This window comes from Salvelinus fontinalis, chromosome 12 (genome assembly GCF_029448725.1).
Source record: "Salvelinus fontinalis isolate EN_2023a chromosome 12, ASM2944872v1, whole genome shotgun sequence".
NCBI lineage: Eukaryota > Metazoa > Chordata > Actinopteri > Salmoniformes > Salmonidae > Salvelinus > Salvelinus fontinalis.
The window spans coordinates 56,595,024-56,613,097 of record NC_074676.1 but is presented as its reverse complement, the minus strand read 5'-3'; the positions used below and the strand labels follow the sequence as shown (position 1 = coordinate 56,613,097).

The window sequence follows — 18,074 nt, the reverse complement described above, 5'->3', positions numbered from 1 at the left end:
GACCTGGAGTTGCTAGGGGGATGACCTGGAGTTGCTAGGGGGCTGATCTGGAGTTGCTAGGGGGCTGACCTGGAGTTGATAGGAGGCTGACCTGGAGTTGCTAGGGGGCTGACCTGGAGTTGCTAGGGGGCTGACCTGGAGTTGCTAGGAGGCTGACCTGGAGTTGCTAGAGGGCTGACCTGGAGTTGCTAGGGGGCTGACCTGGAGTTGCTAGGGGGCTGACCTGGAGTTGCTAGGGGGCTGACCTGGAGTTGCTAGGGGGCTGACCTGGAGTTGCTAGGAGGCTGACCTGGAGTTGCTAGGAGGCTGACCTGGAGTTGCTAGGGGGCTGACCTGGAGTTGCTAAGGGGCTGACCCACATGGGGGGAAAAAGCCTCACAGCTTCCAGAAAACAGTAATTTTCAAACAAGAGATTTGTAGTTAATTGAGGAAAGACAGTAATTCTGCTCATTGATTATGCATGTATATATGAATTACACATTGATACATCCAACCCAAAGTGGAATGTATAAAAAAAAATACTTACTAGTTGCCAAAGTCCTGGCGAATTTCTTTAAATGTTTTTACATTTGAGTAATTTAGCAGACGTCCTCATCCAGAGTGACTTACAGAAGCAATTAGGGTGAAGTGCCTTGCTCAAGGGCACATCAACTGATTTTTCACCTAGTCATTTCGGGGATTCGAACCAGCGACCTTTTGGTTACTGATCCAACGCGCTTAACCGCTAGGCTTCCTGTCACCTTACTGGACACATGGACACAGTAGTTTATATCCTGAAGGTATTTCCAGGTCGTCGGTAAGCAGCTAACATGTTTACCCCTCCATCATAATGCAGAGAGAACACAGTTGCTCTGTGTGTGTGTGTGTGTGGGTGTGGGTGTGGGTGTGGGGTGTGTGTGTGTGTGTGTGTGTGTGTGTGTGTGTGTGTGTGTGTGTGTGTGTGTGTGTGTGTGTGTGTGTGTGTGTGTGTGTGTGTGTGTGTGTGTGTGTGTGTGAACAGCTGAGGATGATGATAAAACACACAGTAGTGGAGCCATAGATTTATTTTCTATTTTTGTACTTGTTTTATTTATTTAACCAGGTAGGCCATGATGTCATAATGATAGTTTAACCAGGTAGGCCATGATGTCATAATGATAGTTTAACCAGGTAGGCCATGATGTCATAATGATAGTTTAACCAGGTAGGCCATGATGTCATAATGATAGTTTAACCAGGTAGGCCATGATGTCATAATGATAGTTTAACCTGGTAGGCCAGTTGAGAACAAGTGCTCATTTACAACTGCGACCTGGCCAAGACAAAGCAAAGCAGCGCGACACAAACAACAACACAGAGTTACACATAAACGTACAGTCAATAACAAGAAAAGAAAAGAAAAATAGAAAGATCTATAAACTAAATAAATAATAATAATAAATGTAGAAGAGTAGGGAGGAAGGCAATAAATAGGCCCTCGAGGTGAAATAATTACAATTTAGCAGATTAATACTGGAGTGATAGATGTGCAGATGATGATGTGTAAGTAGAGATACTGGGGTGCAAAAGAGCAAGAATATAAATAACAATATGGGAATGAGGTAGTTGGGTGGGCTATTTACAGATTGGCTGTGTACAGATGCTTAGTGTGAGTCTGGAAGGAGAGTTTACAGTCTAACCAGACACCTAGGTATTTGTAGAAATCAGAACCGTCCAGAGTAGTGATGCTGGACGGGCGGGCGGATGCTGGTAGCGATCGGTTGAAAAGCATGCATTTAGTTTTACTAGAATTTAAGAGCAGTTGGAGGCCACGAAAGGAGTGTTGTATGGCATTGAAGCTCGTCTGGAGGTTTGTTAACACAGTGTCCAGGGAAGGGCCGGAAGTATACAGAATGGTGTCGTCTGTGTAGAGGTGGATCAGAGAATCACCAGCAGCAAGAGCGACATCATTGATGTATACAGAGAAAAGAGTCGGCCCGAGAATTGAACCCTGTGGCACCCCCATAGAGACTGCCAGAGGTCCGGACAACAGGCCCTCCGATTTGACACACTGAACTCTATCTGAGAAGTAGTTGGTGATCAGGCGAGGCAATCATTTGAGAAACCAAGGCTGTTGAGTCTACCGATGAGGATGTGGTGATTGACAGAGTCGGAAGCCTTGGCCAGGTCAATGAATACAGCTGCACAATAATGTCCTTTATTGATGGCGGTTATGGTATCGTTTTGGACCTTGAGCGTGGCTGAGGTGCACCCATGACCAGCTCGGAAACCAGATTGCATAGCGGAGAAGGTACGGTGGGATTCAAAATGGTCGGTGATCTGTTTGTTAACTTGGCTTTCGAAGACTTTAGAAAGGCAGGGTAGGATAGATATAGGTCTGTAACAGTTTGGGTCTAGAGTGTCTCCCCCTTTGAAGACCTTAGAAAGGCAGGGTAGGATAGATATAGGTCTGTAACAGTTTGGGTCTAGAGTGTCTCCCCCTTTGAAGAGGGGGGATGACCGCGGCCGCTTTCCAATCTTTGGGGATCAAAGACGATAAGAAAGAGCGGTTGAACAGACTAGTAATAGGGGTTGCAACAATTCATCAAGATATCATTTTAGAAAGAGAGGGTTCAGATTGTCTAGCCTGGCTGATTTGTAGAGATCCAGATAACAGAACATCAGCTGTCTGGATTTGGGTGAAGGAGAAGTGGGGGTGGGGGGGGTGAAGTTGCTGTGGGGGGTGCAGTGCTGTTGACCGGGGTAGCCAGGTGGAAAGCATGGCCAGCCGTAGAAAAATGCTTCTTGAAATTATCGATTATGGTAGGTTTATCGTTGGTAGCAGAGTTGCCTATCCTCAGTGCAGTGGGCAGCTGGGAGGAGGTACTCTTATTCTCCATGGACTTTACAGTGTCCCAGAACTTTCTGGAGTTTGTGCTTCAGGATGCATATCACGGGGGCTATTCGATGCTAATGCAGAACGCCACAGGATGTTTTTGTGCTGGTCAAGGGCAGTCAGGTCTGGAGTGAACCAAGGGCTATATCTGTTCTTAGTTCTACGTTTTTTAAAAGGGGCATGCTTATTTAAGATGGTGAGGAAAGCACTTTTAAAGAGCAACCAGTCATCCTCTACTGACGGGATGAGGTCAATATCCTTCCAGGATACCCGGGCCAGGTCGATTAGAAAGGCCTGCTCGCTGAAGTGTTTTAGGGAGCGTTTGACAGTGATGAGGGCTGGTGGTTTGACCGCGGACCCATTACAGACGCGGTGCCTCTAGAGACAAAACCTCTCTCATCGTCACTCAACGCCTAGGTGTACCTCCATTGTACTCACATCCTACCATACATTTGTCTGTACATTATGCCTTGAATCTATTGATGGTTCTCTGGTCAACAGTAGTACAGTGTGTCTATTCCCTCCCAGTCCTGGCAGAGTTACAGGTAGAAACACTGGCAGATTCTCTAACTCCTTAACACTTCATATTAAAGATCTGCATTCATGATATATTTCTATAAATATGTACTGGAACTAGCGTGTGGGTAAGGAACCTCAGAAATGTGTTTGTTTAGCTGTGTGTGCATGTCGGTGTGTGTGACAGAACGTCGGTGTGTGTGTGTGTGTGTGTGTGTGTGTGTGTGTGTGTGTGTGTGTGTGTGTGTGTGTGTGTGTGTGTGTGTGTGTGTGTGTGTGTGTGTGTGTGTGTGTGTGTGTGTGTGTGTGTGTGTGTGTGTGTGTGTGTACCGACTGTATGCGTGTGCACGTGAGAGTGTTCATTTTCTATATTTTATTTCCCAAACACAAACTTTAGACGGCTGAAATGTCTTACAGAGAGGCACAGAAATGCGTCTGATTGGACGATAGCTTCCATTTCCTGGTGTCCAGGTCAACCGCTCTTCAAATCAAAACACTCCGGTATAATCCGCTCTCGAGACAGAACACCAAACAGAATCACCACAACAACACTAACTACAGCTACTAGCGGGGTGTAGCTCATTAACACAGCCTGCCAGGACAGCAGAAAGGAAAACAAAGACTCCAAACAGGGTACACCCTGGAAAGAAGAAGAAACCAAACAGGGTACACCCTGGAAAGAAGAAGAAACCAAACGGAGTACACCCTGGAAAGAAGAAGAAACCAAACGGAGTACACCCTGGAAAGAAGAAGAAACCAAACAGGGTACAGCCTGGAAAGAAGAAGAAACCAAACGGAGTACACCCTGGAAAGAAGAAGAAACCAAACGGAGTACACCCTGGAAAGAAGAAGAAACCAAACGGAGTACACCCTGGAAAGAAGAAGAAACCAAACAGGGTACACCCTGGAAAGAAGAAGAAACCAAACGGAGTACACCCTGGAAAGAAGAAGAAACCAAACGGAGTACACCCTGGAAAGAAGAAGAAACCAAACGGAGTACACCCTGGAAAGAAGAAGAAACCAAACAGGGTACACCCTGGAAAGAAGAAGAAACCAAACAGGGTACACCCTGGAAAGAAGAAGAAACCAAACGGAGTACACCCTGGAAAGAAGAAGAAACCAAACAGGCTACACCCTGGAAAGAAGAAGAAACCAAACAGAGTACACCCTGGAAAGAAGAAGAAACCAAACAGAGTACACCCTGGAAAGAAGAAGAAACCAAACAGGGTCACCCATCTAGTATCCCCCCTAGCCATAACTGTGGCTGATGGCATGGCTTAGTAAGGCGAGACCCTATTTTGTCACATTTCACATGTTGGTAATTTAGCAGACACTCTTATAGAGAGCCACATACAGTCAAGTGCATTCAACTACGGTAGGATAGACAACCACATATCACAGTCATTACGGTAGGATAGACAACCACATATCACAGTCATTACGGTAGGATAGACAACCACATATCACAGTCATTACGGTAGGATAGACAACCACATATCACAGTCATTACGGTAGGATAGACAACCACACATCACAGTCATTACGGTAGGATAGACAACCACATATCACAGTCATTACATTCAACTACGGTAGGATAGACAACCACATATCACAGTCATTACATTCAACTACGGTAGGATAGACAACCACATATCACAGTCAATACATTCAACTACGGTAGGATAGACAACCACATAGCACAGTCATTACGGTAGGATAGACAACCACATATCACAGTCATTACGGTAGGATAGACAACCACATATCACAGTCATTACGGTAGGATAGACAACCACATATCACAGTCATTACGGTAGGATAGACAACCACATATCACAGTCATTACGGTAGGATAGACAACCACATATCACAGTCATTACGGTAGGATAGACAACCACATATCACAGTCATTACGGTAGGATAGACAACCACATATCACAGTCATTAAATTCAACTACGGTAGGATAGACAACCACATATCACAGTCATTACGGTAGGATAGACAACCACATATCACAGTCATTACGGTAGGATAGACAACCACATATCACAGTCATTACGGTAGGATAGACAACCACATAGCACAGTCATTACAAGACCCTCAAACAAGGGGGGGGGGGGCATATCCGGCCCGCGAGACATTAAAAAATGAAAGGAAAAAAAAAATTTGACCCCTTTTTTCTCACCAATTGGTAGTTACAGTCTTGTCTCATCGCTGCAACTCCCGTATGGCCTCGGGAGAGGTGAAGGTCGAGAGCCATGCGTCCTCCGAAACACGACCCAGCCAAGCCAAGCTGCTGGGCCAATTGTGTGCCGCCTCATGGGTCTCCCAGTCACGGCCAGCTGTGACATAGCCTGGGATTGAACCCAGGTCTGTAGTGACGCCTCAAGCACACTGCAGCACTCGGGAGGCCCCCCCCCCCGCAAATTGATTTAAAAAAAAATAATTGGTCCCTCCGTTGAATTTCAAAATCCCGATGTGGCTCTCGAACCAAAAGATTTGCCCACCCCTGCCCTAGAATATACCCTCGTTTGCTCCCATAGCAACAGTGGCTCTGAAAACCGTGGAAACTACTAGCGTACGTACACAAGGTTCCCATCTAATCAGATCCAGCTGTGATCTCTTTTCTGCTGTTTGGCCCTCAAGCCCTTCCTGTCCCTTTCCCAAAACACGATTGGTTGGTTTTTTTAACACTGTGATGTCCTACATTTATTGTGTGTCAAACAATTTATCTTTTAGCGCCCAAAGGCTTTGACGAGTTCAAGATGCTTTTAAATTCATCCGTTATCTAGTAGTAATGTAGGCCATTTTATTATTAGAAACTCAGTAACACTTTCCAAAAAAAATGAGAAATACCACACTACAAGGTCGGGATTCAAACCAATGCAAATAAACGACCTAAGAACTAGGATTAGGTGAGACGACATCTGTGTACTAACTCACGTGATCTCCACAAATGTCAGGGAAAATTGCATATACAAGTATTTTTGATGTGTGCAGGCTGTTCAAATCTGCCCAATGCAAATGGACCTCTGTGATGCAGAGGGTTTTGAAAGAAGCTAGTAAAGTTTGTAACTGTGTAATGCGGGGTGTTTTGGTATAGTAACTAAACTAAAGAAGTATTGCAGAGCTTGTTGAGTGACGGTACGGTAGTTTACCTGTGTATTGTGGGGTGTGTTGGTAATAAACGGACAGTACGGTATTTTACCTGTGTATTGTGGGGTGTGTTGGTAATGAACGGACAGTACGGTAGTTTACCTGTGTATTGTGAGGTGTGTTGGTATTACAGTGACAGTACGGTAGTTTACCTGTGTATTGTGGGGTGTGTTGGTAGTAAACGGACAGTACGGTAGTTTACCTGTGTATTGTGGGGTGTGTTGGTAGTAAACGGACAGTACGGTAGTTTACCTGTGTATTGTGAGGTGTGTTGGTAACACAGTGACAGTACGGTAGTTTACCTGTGTATTGTGGGGTGTGTTGGTAGTAAACGGACAGTACGGTAGTTTACCTGTGTATTGTGAGGTGTGTTGGTAACACAGTGACAGTACGGTAGTTTACCTGTGTATTGTGGGGTGTGTTGGTATTACAGTGACAGTACGGTAGTTTACCTGTGTATTGTGGGGTGTGTTGGTAACACAGTGACAGTACGGTAGTTTACCTGTGTATTGTGGGGTGTGTTGGTAACACAGTGACAGTACGGTAGTTTACCTGTGTATTGTGGGGTGTGTTGGTAACACAGTGACAGTACGGTAGTTTACCTGTGTATTGTGGGGTGTGTTGGTAACACAGTGACAGTACGGTAGTTTACCTGTGTATTGTGGGGTGTGTTGGTAACACAGTGACAGTACGGTAGTTTACCTGTGTATTGTGGGGTGTGTTGGTAACACAGTGACAGTACGGTAGTTTACCTGTGTATTGTGGGGTGTGTTGGTAACACAGTGACAGTACGGTAGTTTACCTGTGTATTGTGGGGTGTGTTGGTAACACAGTCACAGTACGGTAGTTTACCTGTGTATTGTGGGGTGTGTTGGTAACACAGTGACAGTACGGTAGTTTACCTGTGTATTGTGGGGTGTGTTGGTAATAAACGGACAGTACGGTAGTTTACCTGTGTATTGTGGGGTGTGTTGGTAATAAACGGACAGTACGGTAGTTTACCTGTGTATTGTGGGGTGTGTTGGTAATGAACGGACAGTACGGTAGTTTACCTGTGTATTGTGGGGTGTGTTGGTAGTAAACGGACAGTACGGTAGTTTACCTGTGTATTGTGAGGTGTGTTGGTAACACAGTGACAGTACGGTAGTTTACCTGTGTATTGTGGGGTGTGTTGGTAGTAAACGGACAGTACGGTAGTTTACCTGTGTATTGTGGGGTGTGTTGGTAATGAACGGACAGTACGGTAGTTTACCTGTGTATTGTGGGGTGTGTTGGTAGTAAACGGACAGTACGGTAGTTTACCTGTGTATTGTGAGGTGTGTTGGTAATACAGTGACAGTACGGTAGCTTACCGGTGCATTGTGGGGCTTGTAAGGTGAGTTACTCTCCAGGTCAGCCAGGATAGAGGTTAGAGAGTCAATCTCAGCATCCAGACTGGACCGCCTCTCCTCCAGGGTCTTCTCTGGTCCATGCATCTAGAGAAAGGACAGGAGTTAGAATGAGACTGAAATGCCTCTCTTCCAGTGTCTTCTCTGGTCCATGCATCTAGAGAAAGGACATCTAGGAGTTAGAATGAGACTGGAACGCCTCTCCTCCAGGGTCTTCTCTGGTCCATGCATCTAGAGAAAGGACAGGAGTTAGAATGAGAGTGGAACGCCTCTCCTCGAGGGTCTTCTCTGGTCCATGCATCTAGAGAAAGGACATCTAGGAGTTAGAATGAGACTGGAACGTCTTTCCTCGAGGGTCTTCTCTGGTCCATGCATCTAGAGAAAGGACATCTAGGAGTTAGAATGAGAATCACACACACACACACACACAGACACAGACACAGACACACACACACACAAACAAAACACACACACAAACACAAAACACACACACAGAGAGAGATCTCACACAGGTCAAGCATCTGGACACACACACAAAGGCGTTGGAATGATACAATCACTTGTTTCAGTATATGTAATTTCCCATGTTTAATAGGAGGTATAGACACAACGTGCTGCACCCCCCCCCCCCCCCCCCCCCCCCCCCCCCAATATCCTATTGTTCCCTGCAGTTCAACATTTACAGAGTTAGAGCCTCTGACAGTGTATCCTTCCTACAGCACACCAGGGGTCTTAAGATGTATCTATCTTCAGATGCTATTCCTGCTCCTAAATTGATAAAGAGCTATTCATCCTTCAAGGCCTGCTTCCTCCCTCCCTCTCTCCCCCTCTCTCCCTCCCTCCCTCCCTCCCTCCCTCCCTCCCTCCCTTCCTCCCCCCTCCCTTCCTCCCCCTCTCTCCCTCTCTCCCTCCCTCCCTTCCTCCCCCCTCCCTTCCTCCCCCTCTCTCCCCCTCCCTCCCTCCCTCCCTCCCTCCTCTGTCTGCATCAGAGTCTAAGGACTAGTGGTGTCTCTGCTGTCTGTCTGGTGTGGATCAGAGTCTAAGGACTAGTGGTGTCTCTGCTGTCTGCCTGGTGTGGATCAGAGTCTAAGGACTAGTGGTGTCTCTGCTGTCTGTCTGGTGTGGATCAGAGTCTAAGGACTAGTGGTGTCTCTGCTGTCTGCCTGGTGTGGATCAGAGTCTAAGGACTAGTGGTGTCTCTGCTCTCACTCACATACTTCATCCTGGTTTAGTTTGGGGTGGTATTAGGATTCACAGCCTGTCTTTCGTTCTCTCTCTCTCTCTGTGTGTGTATGTGTGTGAGAACAGTTGACCTTGGCCTTAAACAAGCCTCTGTAAGCCAGTAGAAAGAGTACAGAGCAGAATAAGACAAGAATCACTGTTTGAAAGAAAACTCTCTCTCTAATACGGTGGACCTTTCACCCTGAACTCTGTCTCGCTGTGTGCTCAGAGTTATCTTTGTTTTAAAGGAATGCTCCCTATTCTCTCTCATCCAATAACCAGTAGAAAAAAAAAACACCCACTCAAGTCAATCAATCAAATGTATTGATAAAACCCTTTTTAAATCATCAGATGTCACAGTACTTAAACAGAAACCCAGCCTAAACCCCTGATTGGTGGAGTGCTGCAGAGTGCTGTACAGAAACCCAGCCTAAACCCCTGATTGGTGGAGTGCTGCAGAGTGCTGTACAGAAACCCAGCCTAAACCCCTGATTGGTGGAGTGCTGTACAGAAACCCAGCCTAAACCCCTGATTGGTGGAGTGCTGCAGAGTGCTGTACAGAAACCCAGCCTAAAACCCCTGATTGGTGGAGTGCTGCAGAGTGCTGTACAGAAACCCAGCCTAAACCCCTGATTGGTGGAGTGCTGCAGAGTGCTGTACAGAAACCCAGCCTAAACCCCTGATTGGTGGAGTGCTGTACAGAAACCCAGCCTAAACCCCTGATTGGTGGAGTGCTGCAGAGTGCTGTACAGAAACCCAGCCTAAACCCCTGATTGGTGGAGTGCTGCAGAGTGCTGTACAGAAACCCAGCCTAAAACCCCAACAGCAAGCAATGCAGATGGTGGGTAAGAAAAACTCCCTAGAAAGGAAGGAACTTAGGAAGAAACCTAGAGAGGAACAAGGCTCTGGGGGGTGGCCAGTCCTCTTCTGGCTGTGTCGGGTGGAGATTATAACAGAACATGGCCAAGATGTGTAATGTTCATAGTCAAATACCCTTATCATGCAAAACCCATCCATTCAATACCCACCCATTCAATACCCACCCATTCATTCAATACCCACCCATTCATTCAATACCCACCCATCCATTCAATACCCACCCATTCATTCAATTACCCACCCATTCATTCAATACCCACCCATTCATTCAATACCCACCCATTCATTCAATACCCACCCATTCATTCAATACCCACCCATTCATTCAATACCCACCCATTCATTCAATACTCACCCATTCAATACCCAGTCATTCAATACCCAGCCATTCAATACCCACCCATTCAATACCCAGCCATTCAATACCCAGCCATTCAATACCTAGCAATGTACCTGCCAGTTTAATACAGAGATAATGTACCTGCCAGTTTAATACAGAGATAATGTACCTGGCTGTTTAATACAGAGATAATGTACCTGCCAGTTTAATACAGAGATAATGTACCTGGCAGTTTAATACAGAGATAATGTACCTGGCAGTTTAATACAGAGATAATGTACATGACAGTTTAATACAGAGATAATGTACCTGACAGTTTAATACAGAGATAATGTACCTGGCAGTTTAATACAGAGATAATGTACCTGGCAGTTTAATACAGAGATAATGTACCTGGCAGTTTAATACAGAGATAATGTACCTGGCAGTTTAATACAGAGATAATGTACCTGCCAGTTTAATACAGAGATAATGTACCTGCCAGTTTAATACAGAGATAATGTACCTGGCTGTGTCAGATTAATAGACTTACCTGAATAAATATATATTTTTTAAATGATCATACCTGATATTCTCTGTCCATGGGAGGAGGCGGTGGGAACGAGATAGAGGACGAGAGGCCTCTGTCTTCAGCAGGAGGAGGAGGGGGATAGTCACCTAAAACACACAGATACCAACACAGTCATATATACCTCTGGGAAGTTCACTCAGATGATTGATGATTGATTGATTGATCACACACACACATACATACAGTGGATATCAGTATTTACCACCTTTGGATTTTTTTACATTTTGTTACAAAATGGGATTTAAATAGATTGAATTTTGATGTTTTTTGTAATTGATCTCCACAAAATACTCCATGAAATACTACATAAAATACTACATAAAAACTCCACAAAATACTCCATGAAATACTCCATAATGCCAAAGAGAAAAGAAGATTCTATACATTTTTACAAATAAAATAAACATTTTATAACTAAACTATAGTTGTTGCATAAGTACTGTATTCTTTGTTTAGGCCTAAATTAGTTCAGCAGTGAAATGTGGCTTAACAAATCCCATAATAAGTTACATGGACTGACTCACTCTGTGTATAATAATAGGGATTGACATGATTTGTAATGACTACCCCTTTCCTCTGTCCCCCATACATACAACATCTGTCAGGTCCCTCTGCCAAGTATTGAATTTCAAGCACAAATTCAACTACAAAAACCAGGGAGCTTTTCAAAAGCCTCATAAAAGAAGGGCATTGATTGGTAGGTTTTGATAACAAATCAGACATTGAATATCTCTTTAAGCGTGGTCAAGTTAATAATTATTCTGTGGATGATGTATTAAACCACCCAGACACAACAAAGATACAGTCAACCTTCTGAACTGAGCTGCAGGAGAGGAAGGAAACTGCTCAGGGATTTCACCATGAGGCCAATGGTGATTTTGAAACAGTTACAGAGTTTAATGGCTGTGATAGGAGAACACTGAGGATGGATCAACAACATTGTAGTTACTCCACAATACTAACCTACATGACAGAGTGAAAAGAAGAATAGAAATAAACAGAATAAAACTCTTCCAAAACATGCATCCTATATGCAAATAAGACACTAAAGTAATACTGCAAAATAACACGGCAAAGGAATCCACATTTTGGCCTAAATGCAAAGCCTTATGTTTGGGGCAAATCCAAAACACATCACTGGGTTTGGCCTGTATTCCCAGTACCAGGTCATGCCGTTTGGACTCCCCTTCCAAGGCCCTGGTAAACGATGTGCTTCCTGTTTATGAAATCGTTTTGTGTTCGTCTACCTTGACGACATCCCGTCCCCCCCCCATCCCCCCCCCCCCCCCCCCCCCCCCCCCCCCCGTTCTACCCAAGAACACGTTCTCCTCCGTGTCAGACAAGTCCTTCAGCGCCTCCTGGAGAACCAGTTGTTTGTGAAGGCCGAGAAGTGTAAGTTTCACCGCTCTACAATCTCCTGTCTGGGATGTGTCATCGCTGAGGGAAATGTCCATAATGGATCCGGAAAAGGTGAAAGCAGTGGTTCGATTGGCCTCAACCTACGTCCAGGGTGAAGTTACAACGTTTCCTGGGTTTTGCAAACCTCTACCGCCGTTTCAATCGGGGTTACAGCACCCTGGCGGCCCCTCTCTCTGCACTCCCCAAAAGGTACCGTTCAAATGGTCTCCAGCTGCCGACAAAACCTTTGTGGACCTGAAGCATCGGCACCCATCCTCATCCATCCGGACCCCTCGCGTCAATTTGTGGTTGAGGTTGATGCTTATGATGTTGGAGTTGGGGGCCATCCTGTCCCAGCGATCTGACGAGGAAGAAAACCTCCATCCCTGTGCCTTCCTGTCCCCATCGTCTCAATCCTGCAGAGAGGAACTACGACGTAGGCAACCGAGAACTCCTGGCGGTCAAGATGGCCCTGGAGGAGTGGAGGCACTGACTGGAAGGAGCAGAACAGACATTCTTGGTTTGGACCGACCATAAAAATGTGGAATATCTCCGTACTGCCAAGCGCCTCAACTCCAGGCAGGCCCGGTGGGCTTTGTTATTTACCAGATTCAACTTCACCATTTCCTACCGCCCAGGGTCCAAAAATGTGAAGCCTGATGTTCTCTCCTGCCTATACAGTTCCTCTGTTAAACCCTCAGTCTCCGAAACCCTTCTCCCTTCCTCCTGCCTTGCGGCTTCAGCGGTTTGGGGTATTAAAACCTTGGTTCCCAAGGTTCCCAGCCTGAACCTGAAGGGGCCCGGCTAAGCGGTTGTTCGTCCCTAACTCAGTCACGCCCTGATCTGTTTTCACCTGTCACTCTGCTTGTCTCCACCCACCGTCCGGGTGTCTCTTAATATCCCCGGTGTATTTATCCCTGTGTTTCCTGTCTCTCTGTGACAGTTCGTCTTGTTTGTTCAAGTCAACCAGCGTTTTTGTGTCTCAGCTCCTGTTTTCCCCCAGTCTCTCTTTTCTCGTCCTCCTGGTTTTGACCCTTACCTGTCCTTACCCTATACCCGCCTGCCTGACCACTCTGCCTGCCCCTGTACCCGCCCGCCTGACCACTCTGCCTGCCCCTGTACCCGCCCGCCTGACCACTCTGCCTACCCCTATACCCGCCTGCCTGCCCCTGTACCCGCCTGCCTGCCCCTATACCCGCCTGCCTGCCCCTGTACCCGCCCGCCTGACCACTCTGCCTGCCCCTGTACCCGCCTGCCTGACCACTCTGCCTACCCCTATACCCGCCCGCCTGACCACTCTGCCTGCCCCTGTACCCGTCTGCCTGACCACTCTGCCTACCCCTGTACCCGCCCGCCTGACCACTCTGCCTGCCCCTGTACCCGCCTGCCTACCCCTGTACCCACCTGCCTGACCACTCTGCCTGCCCCTGTACCCGCCCGCCTGACCACTCTGCCTGCCCCTATACCCGCCTGCCTACCCCTGTACCCGCCTGCCTGACCACTCTGCCTGCCCCTGTACCCGCCCGCCTGACCACTCTGCCTGCCCCTATACCCGCCTGCCTACCCCTGTACCCGCCCGCCTGACCACTCTGCCTGCCCCTGTACCCGTCTGCGAGAGAGAGAGAGAGAGAGAGAGAGAGAGAGAGAGAGAGAGAGAGAGAGAGAGAGAGAGAGAGAGAGAGAGAGAGAGAGAGAGAGAGAAAGAGAGAGCTTGACAGCGAGAGACACTAACACCACCAGATTGACATCCATAATTGCAACAGTTCAGTCTAACTAAGGGTCTCTAATCTGGAGTTAGCTGTGATGTGTTGTCGTTGAAGATTGAAGATGTACACTCTGTGTTACAATGTCTTATCTCGGCCAGGAGAGGAGAATCAAGTCAAAATGAAGACTCAAAGTGTTCACTAATCCAAGGAGTCATCCAACCACATGTTCCAGCCAGGATAAGAAGTAACACGCAAAATTAGATTTCTACTCGTCTGCTCCTCTCCGTGAAAGACTTGGGAGGGAACCCCAAATGGCATGCTGCCTAGGACTTGAGATTGAATCACTTGACTGTGTACTTCTAAGTACCCAAACAGACATGAGATTGAATCACTTGACTGTGTACTTCTAAGTACCCAAACAGACATGAGATTTGCAAATTAAAAGCTTAGATGAGTCCTGTTTAGAAAATTCAATTTGCTTTTTTCTCTCTCTCTCTCCTCCCGTTCCTACTTTTATCTGTTTTCATTACAATCTAATTGATGTTATCAATGTAGCTTATACGGAGTCTGCTGACCAAATTAATTAAGCATGGTTGTGTTGTGTTTAAATAAAGCACCGGGAAACAGTGAAGCACTAACAGACACTGTTGCTAAGTTATAAAACGGGGCACGTTGTCTGTGAAGCTGCGCAATCCAACGCTGTTTCTGGTCATGTTAAACATGACATTAAGAGTTCCCTGTGAGTGCGTGAAGAAGCGAGGGAGGGAGGGAGGGAGGGAGGGAGGGAGGGAGGGAGAGAGAGAGAGAGAGAAAGAGAGGGAGGGAGGGAGGGAGGGAGGGAGGGAGGGAGGGAGAGAGAGAGAGAGAGAGAGAGAGAGAGAGAGAGAGAGAGAGGGAGAGGGAGAGGGAGAGGGAGAGGGAGAGGGAGGGAGGGTGAATTGTTTATGTAATGACCTTCTGACCTCCGCTGGCCAAAACTCCTCAGAAACAAAATGAAAGAAAACAAAACAAAAAAACATAAAATCCCCTTCTCTCCCCCCTCTCACCGACACCGTCCTCCGTCTCTCTCTACGTCCATCCCTCTCCCCCCTCTCACCGACACCGTCCTCCGTCTCTCTCTACGTCCATCCCTCTCCCCCCTCTCACCGACACCGTCCTCCGTCTCTCTCTACGTCCATCCCTCTCCCCCCTCTCACCGACACCGTCCTCCGTCTCTCTCTACGTCCATCCCTCTCCCCCCTCTCACCGACACCGTCCTCCGTCTCTCTCTACGTCCCTCCCTCTCCCCCCCTCTCACCGACACCGTCCTCCGTCTCTCTCTACGTCCATCCCTCTCCCCCCTCTCACCGACACCGTCCTCCGTCTCTCTCTACGTCCATCCCTCTCCCCCCTCTCACCGACACCGTCCTCCGTCTCTCTCTACGTCCCTCCCTCTCCCCCCTCTCACCGACACCGTCCTCCGTCTCTCTCTACGTCCATCCCTCTCCCCCCTCTCACCGACACCGTCCTCCGTCTCTCTCTACGTCCATCCCTCTCCCCCCTCTCACCGACACCGTCCTCCGTCTCTCTCTACGTCCATCCCTCTCCCCCCTCTCACCGACACCGTCCTCCGTCTCTCTCTACGTCCATCCCTCTCCCCCCTCTCACCGACACCGTCCTCCGTCTCTCTCTACGTCCATCCCTCTCCCCCCTCTCACCGACACCGTCCTCCGTCTCTCTCTACGTCCATCCCTCTCCCCCCTCTCACCGACACCGTCCTCCGTCTCTCTCTACGTCCATCCCTCTCCCCCCTCTCACCGACACCGTCCTCCGTCTCTCTCTACGTCCATCCCTCTCCCCCCTCTCACCGACACCGTCCTCCGTCTCTCTCTACGTCCATCCCTCTCCCCCCTCTCACCGACACCGTCCTCCGTCTCTCTCTACGTCCCTCCCTCTCCCCCCTCTCACCGACACCGTCCTCCGTCTCTCTCTACGTCCATCCCTCTCCCCCCTCTCACCGACACCGTCCTCCGTCTCTCTCTACGTCCATCCCTCTCCCCCCTCTCACCGACACCGTCCTCCGTCTCTCTCTACGTCCCTCCCTCTCCCCCCTCTCACCGACACCGTCCTCCGTCTCTCTCTACGTCCATCCCTCTCCCCCCTCTCACCGACACCGTCCTCCGTCTCTCTCTACGTCCATCCCTCTCCCCCCTCTCACCGACACCGTCCTCCGTCTCTCTCTACGTCCATCCCTCTCCCCCCTCTCACCGACACCGTCCTCCGTCTCTCTCTACGTCCCTCCCTCTCCCCCCTCTCACCGACACCGTCCTCCGTCTCTCTCTACGTCCATCCCTCTCCCCCCTCTCACCGACACCGTCCTCCGTCTCTCTCTACGTCCATCCCTCTCCCCCCTCTCACCGACACCGTCCTCCGTCTCTCTCTACTTCCCTCCCTCTCCCCCCTCTCACCGACACCGTCCTCCGTCTCTCTCTACGTCCATCCCTCTCCCCCCTCTCACCGACACCGTCCTCCGTCTCTCTCTACGTCCATCCCTCTCCCCCCTCTCACCGACACCGTCCTCCGTCTCTCTCTACGTCCATCCCTCTCCCCCCTCTCACCGACACCGTCCTCCGTCTCTCTCTACTTCCATCCCTCTCCCCCCTCTCACCGACACCGTCCTCCGTCTCTCTCTACGTCCATCCCTCTCCCCCCTCTCACCGACACCGTCCTCCGTCTCTCTCTACTTCCATCCCTCTCCCCCCTCTCACCAACACCGTCCTCCGTCTCTCTCTACTTCCATCCCTCTCCCCCCTCTCCCTCCTCTCACCGACACCGTCCTCCGTCTCTCTCTACTTCCATCCCTCTCCCCCCTCTCACCAACACCGTCCTCCGTCTCTCTCTACGTCCATCCCTCTCCCCCCTCTCACCAACACCGTCCTCCGTCTCTCTCTACGTCCATCCCTCTCCCCCCTCTCCCCCCTCTCACCCCTCTCACCGACACCGTCCTCCGTCTCTCTCTACTTCCATCCCTCTCCTCCCTCTCCCCCCTCTCACCGACACCGTCCTCCGTCTCTCTCTACTTCCATCCCTCTCCCCCCTCTCCCCCCTCTCACCGACACCGTCCTCCGTCTCTCTCTACTTCCATCGCTCTCCCCCCTCTCACCGACACCGTCCTCCGTCTCTCTCTACTTCCATCCCTCTCCCCCTCTCACCGACACCGTCCTCTGTCTCTCTCTACTTCCATCCCTCTCCCCCCTCTCACCGACACCGTCCTCCGTGTCTCTCTACGTCCATCCCTCTCCCCCTCTCACCGACACCGTCCTCCGTCTCTCTCTACTTCCATCCCTCTCCCCCCTCTCCCCCCTCTCACCGACACCGTCCTCCGTCTCTCTCTACGTCCATCCCTCTCCCCCCTCTCCCCCCTCTCACCGACACCGTCCTCCGTCTCTCTCTACGTCCCTCCCTCTCCCCCCTCTCACCGACACCGTCCTCCGTCTCTCTCTACGTCCATCCTTCTCCCCCCTCTCCCCCCTCTCCCCGACACCGTCCTCCGTCTCTCTCTACTTCCATCGCTCTCCCCCCTCTCACCGACACCGTCCTCCGTCTCTCTCTACTTCCCTCCCTCTCCCCCCTCTCACCGACACCGTCCTCCGTCTCTTTCTACGTCCATCCCTCTCCCCCCTCTCCCCCCTCTCACCGACACCGTCCTCCGTCTCTCTCTACTTCCCTCCCTCTCCCCCCTCTCACCGACACCGTCCTCCGTCTCTTTCTACGTCCATCCCTCTCCCCCCTCTAACCCCTCTCACCTACACTGTCCTCCGTCTCTCTCTACTTCCTTCCCTCTCCCCCCTCTCACCGACACCGTCCTCCGTCTCTCTCTACTTCCCTCCCTCTCCCCCCTCTCACCGACACCGTCCTCCGTCTCTCTCTACGTCCCTCCCTCTCCCCCCTCTCACCGACACCGTCCTCCGTCTCTCTCTACGTCCATCCCTCTCCCCCCTCTCACCTACACCGTCCTCCGTCTCTCTCTACGTCCATCCTTCTCCCCCCTCTCCCCCCTCTCCC

The 18,074-nt window shown here is 49.4% G+C and overlaps 1 protein-coding gene across 2 annotated transcripts in view; it reads right to left on the bottom strand.

Moving 5' to 3' along the window:
• LOC129867622 (lipoma-preferred partner homolog) overlaps nucleotides 1–18,074 on the bottom strand; it is a 376,963-nt gene that overhangs the window by 180,202 nt on the left and 178,687 nt on the right. For both annotated transcript variants that reach the window (XM_055941140.1, XM_055941139.1), the window contains 2 exons: nucleotides 10,921–11,012; nucleotides 7,880–8,002 (listed from right to left, as the gene is read on the bottom strand). In XM_055941140.1, the coding sequence (XP_055797115.1) occupies nucleotides 7,880–8,002; nucleotides 10,921–11,012 (215 nt within the window). The remainder of the gene's footprint in view (nucleotides 1–7,879; nucleotides 8,003–10,920; nucleotides 11,013–18,074) is intronic.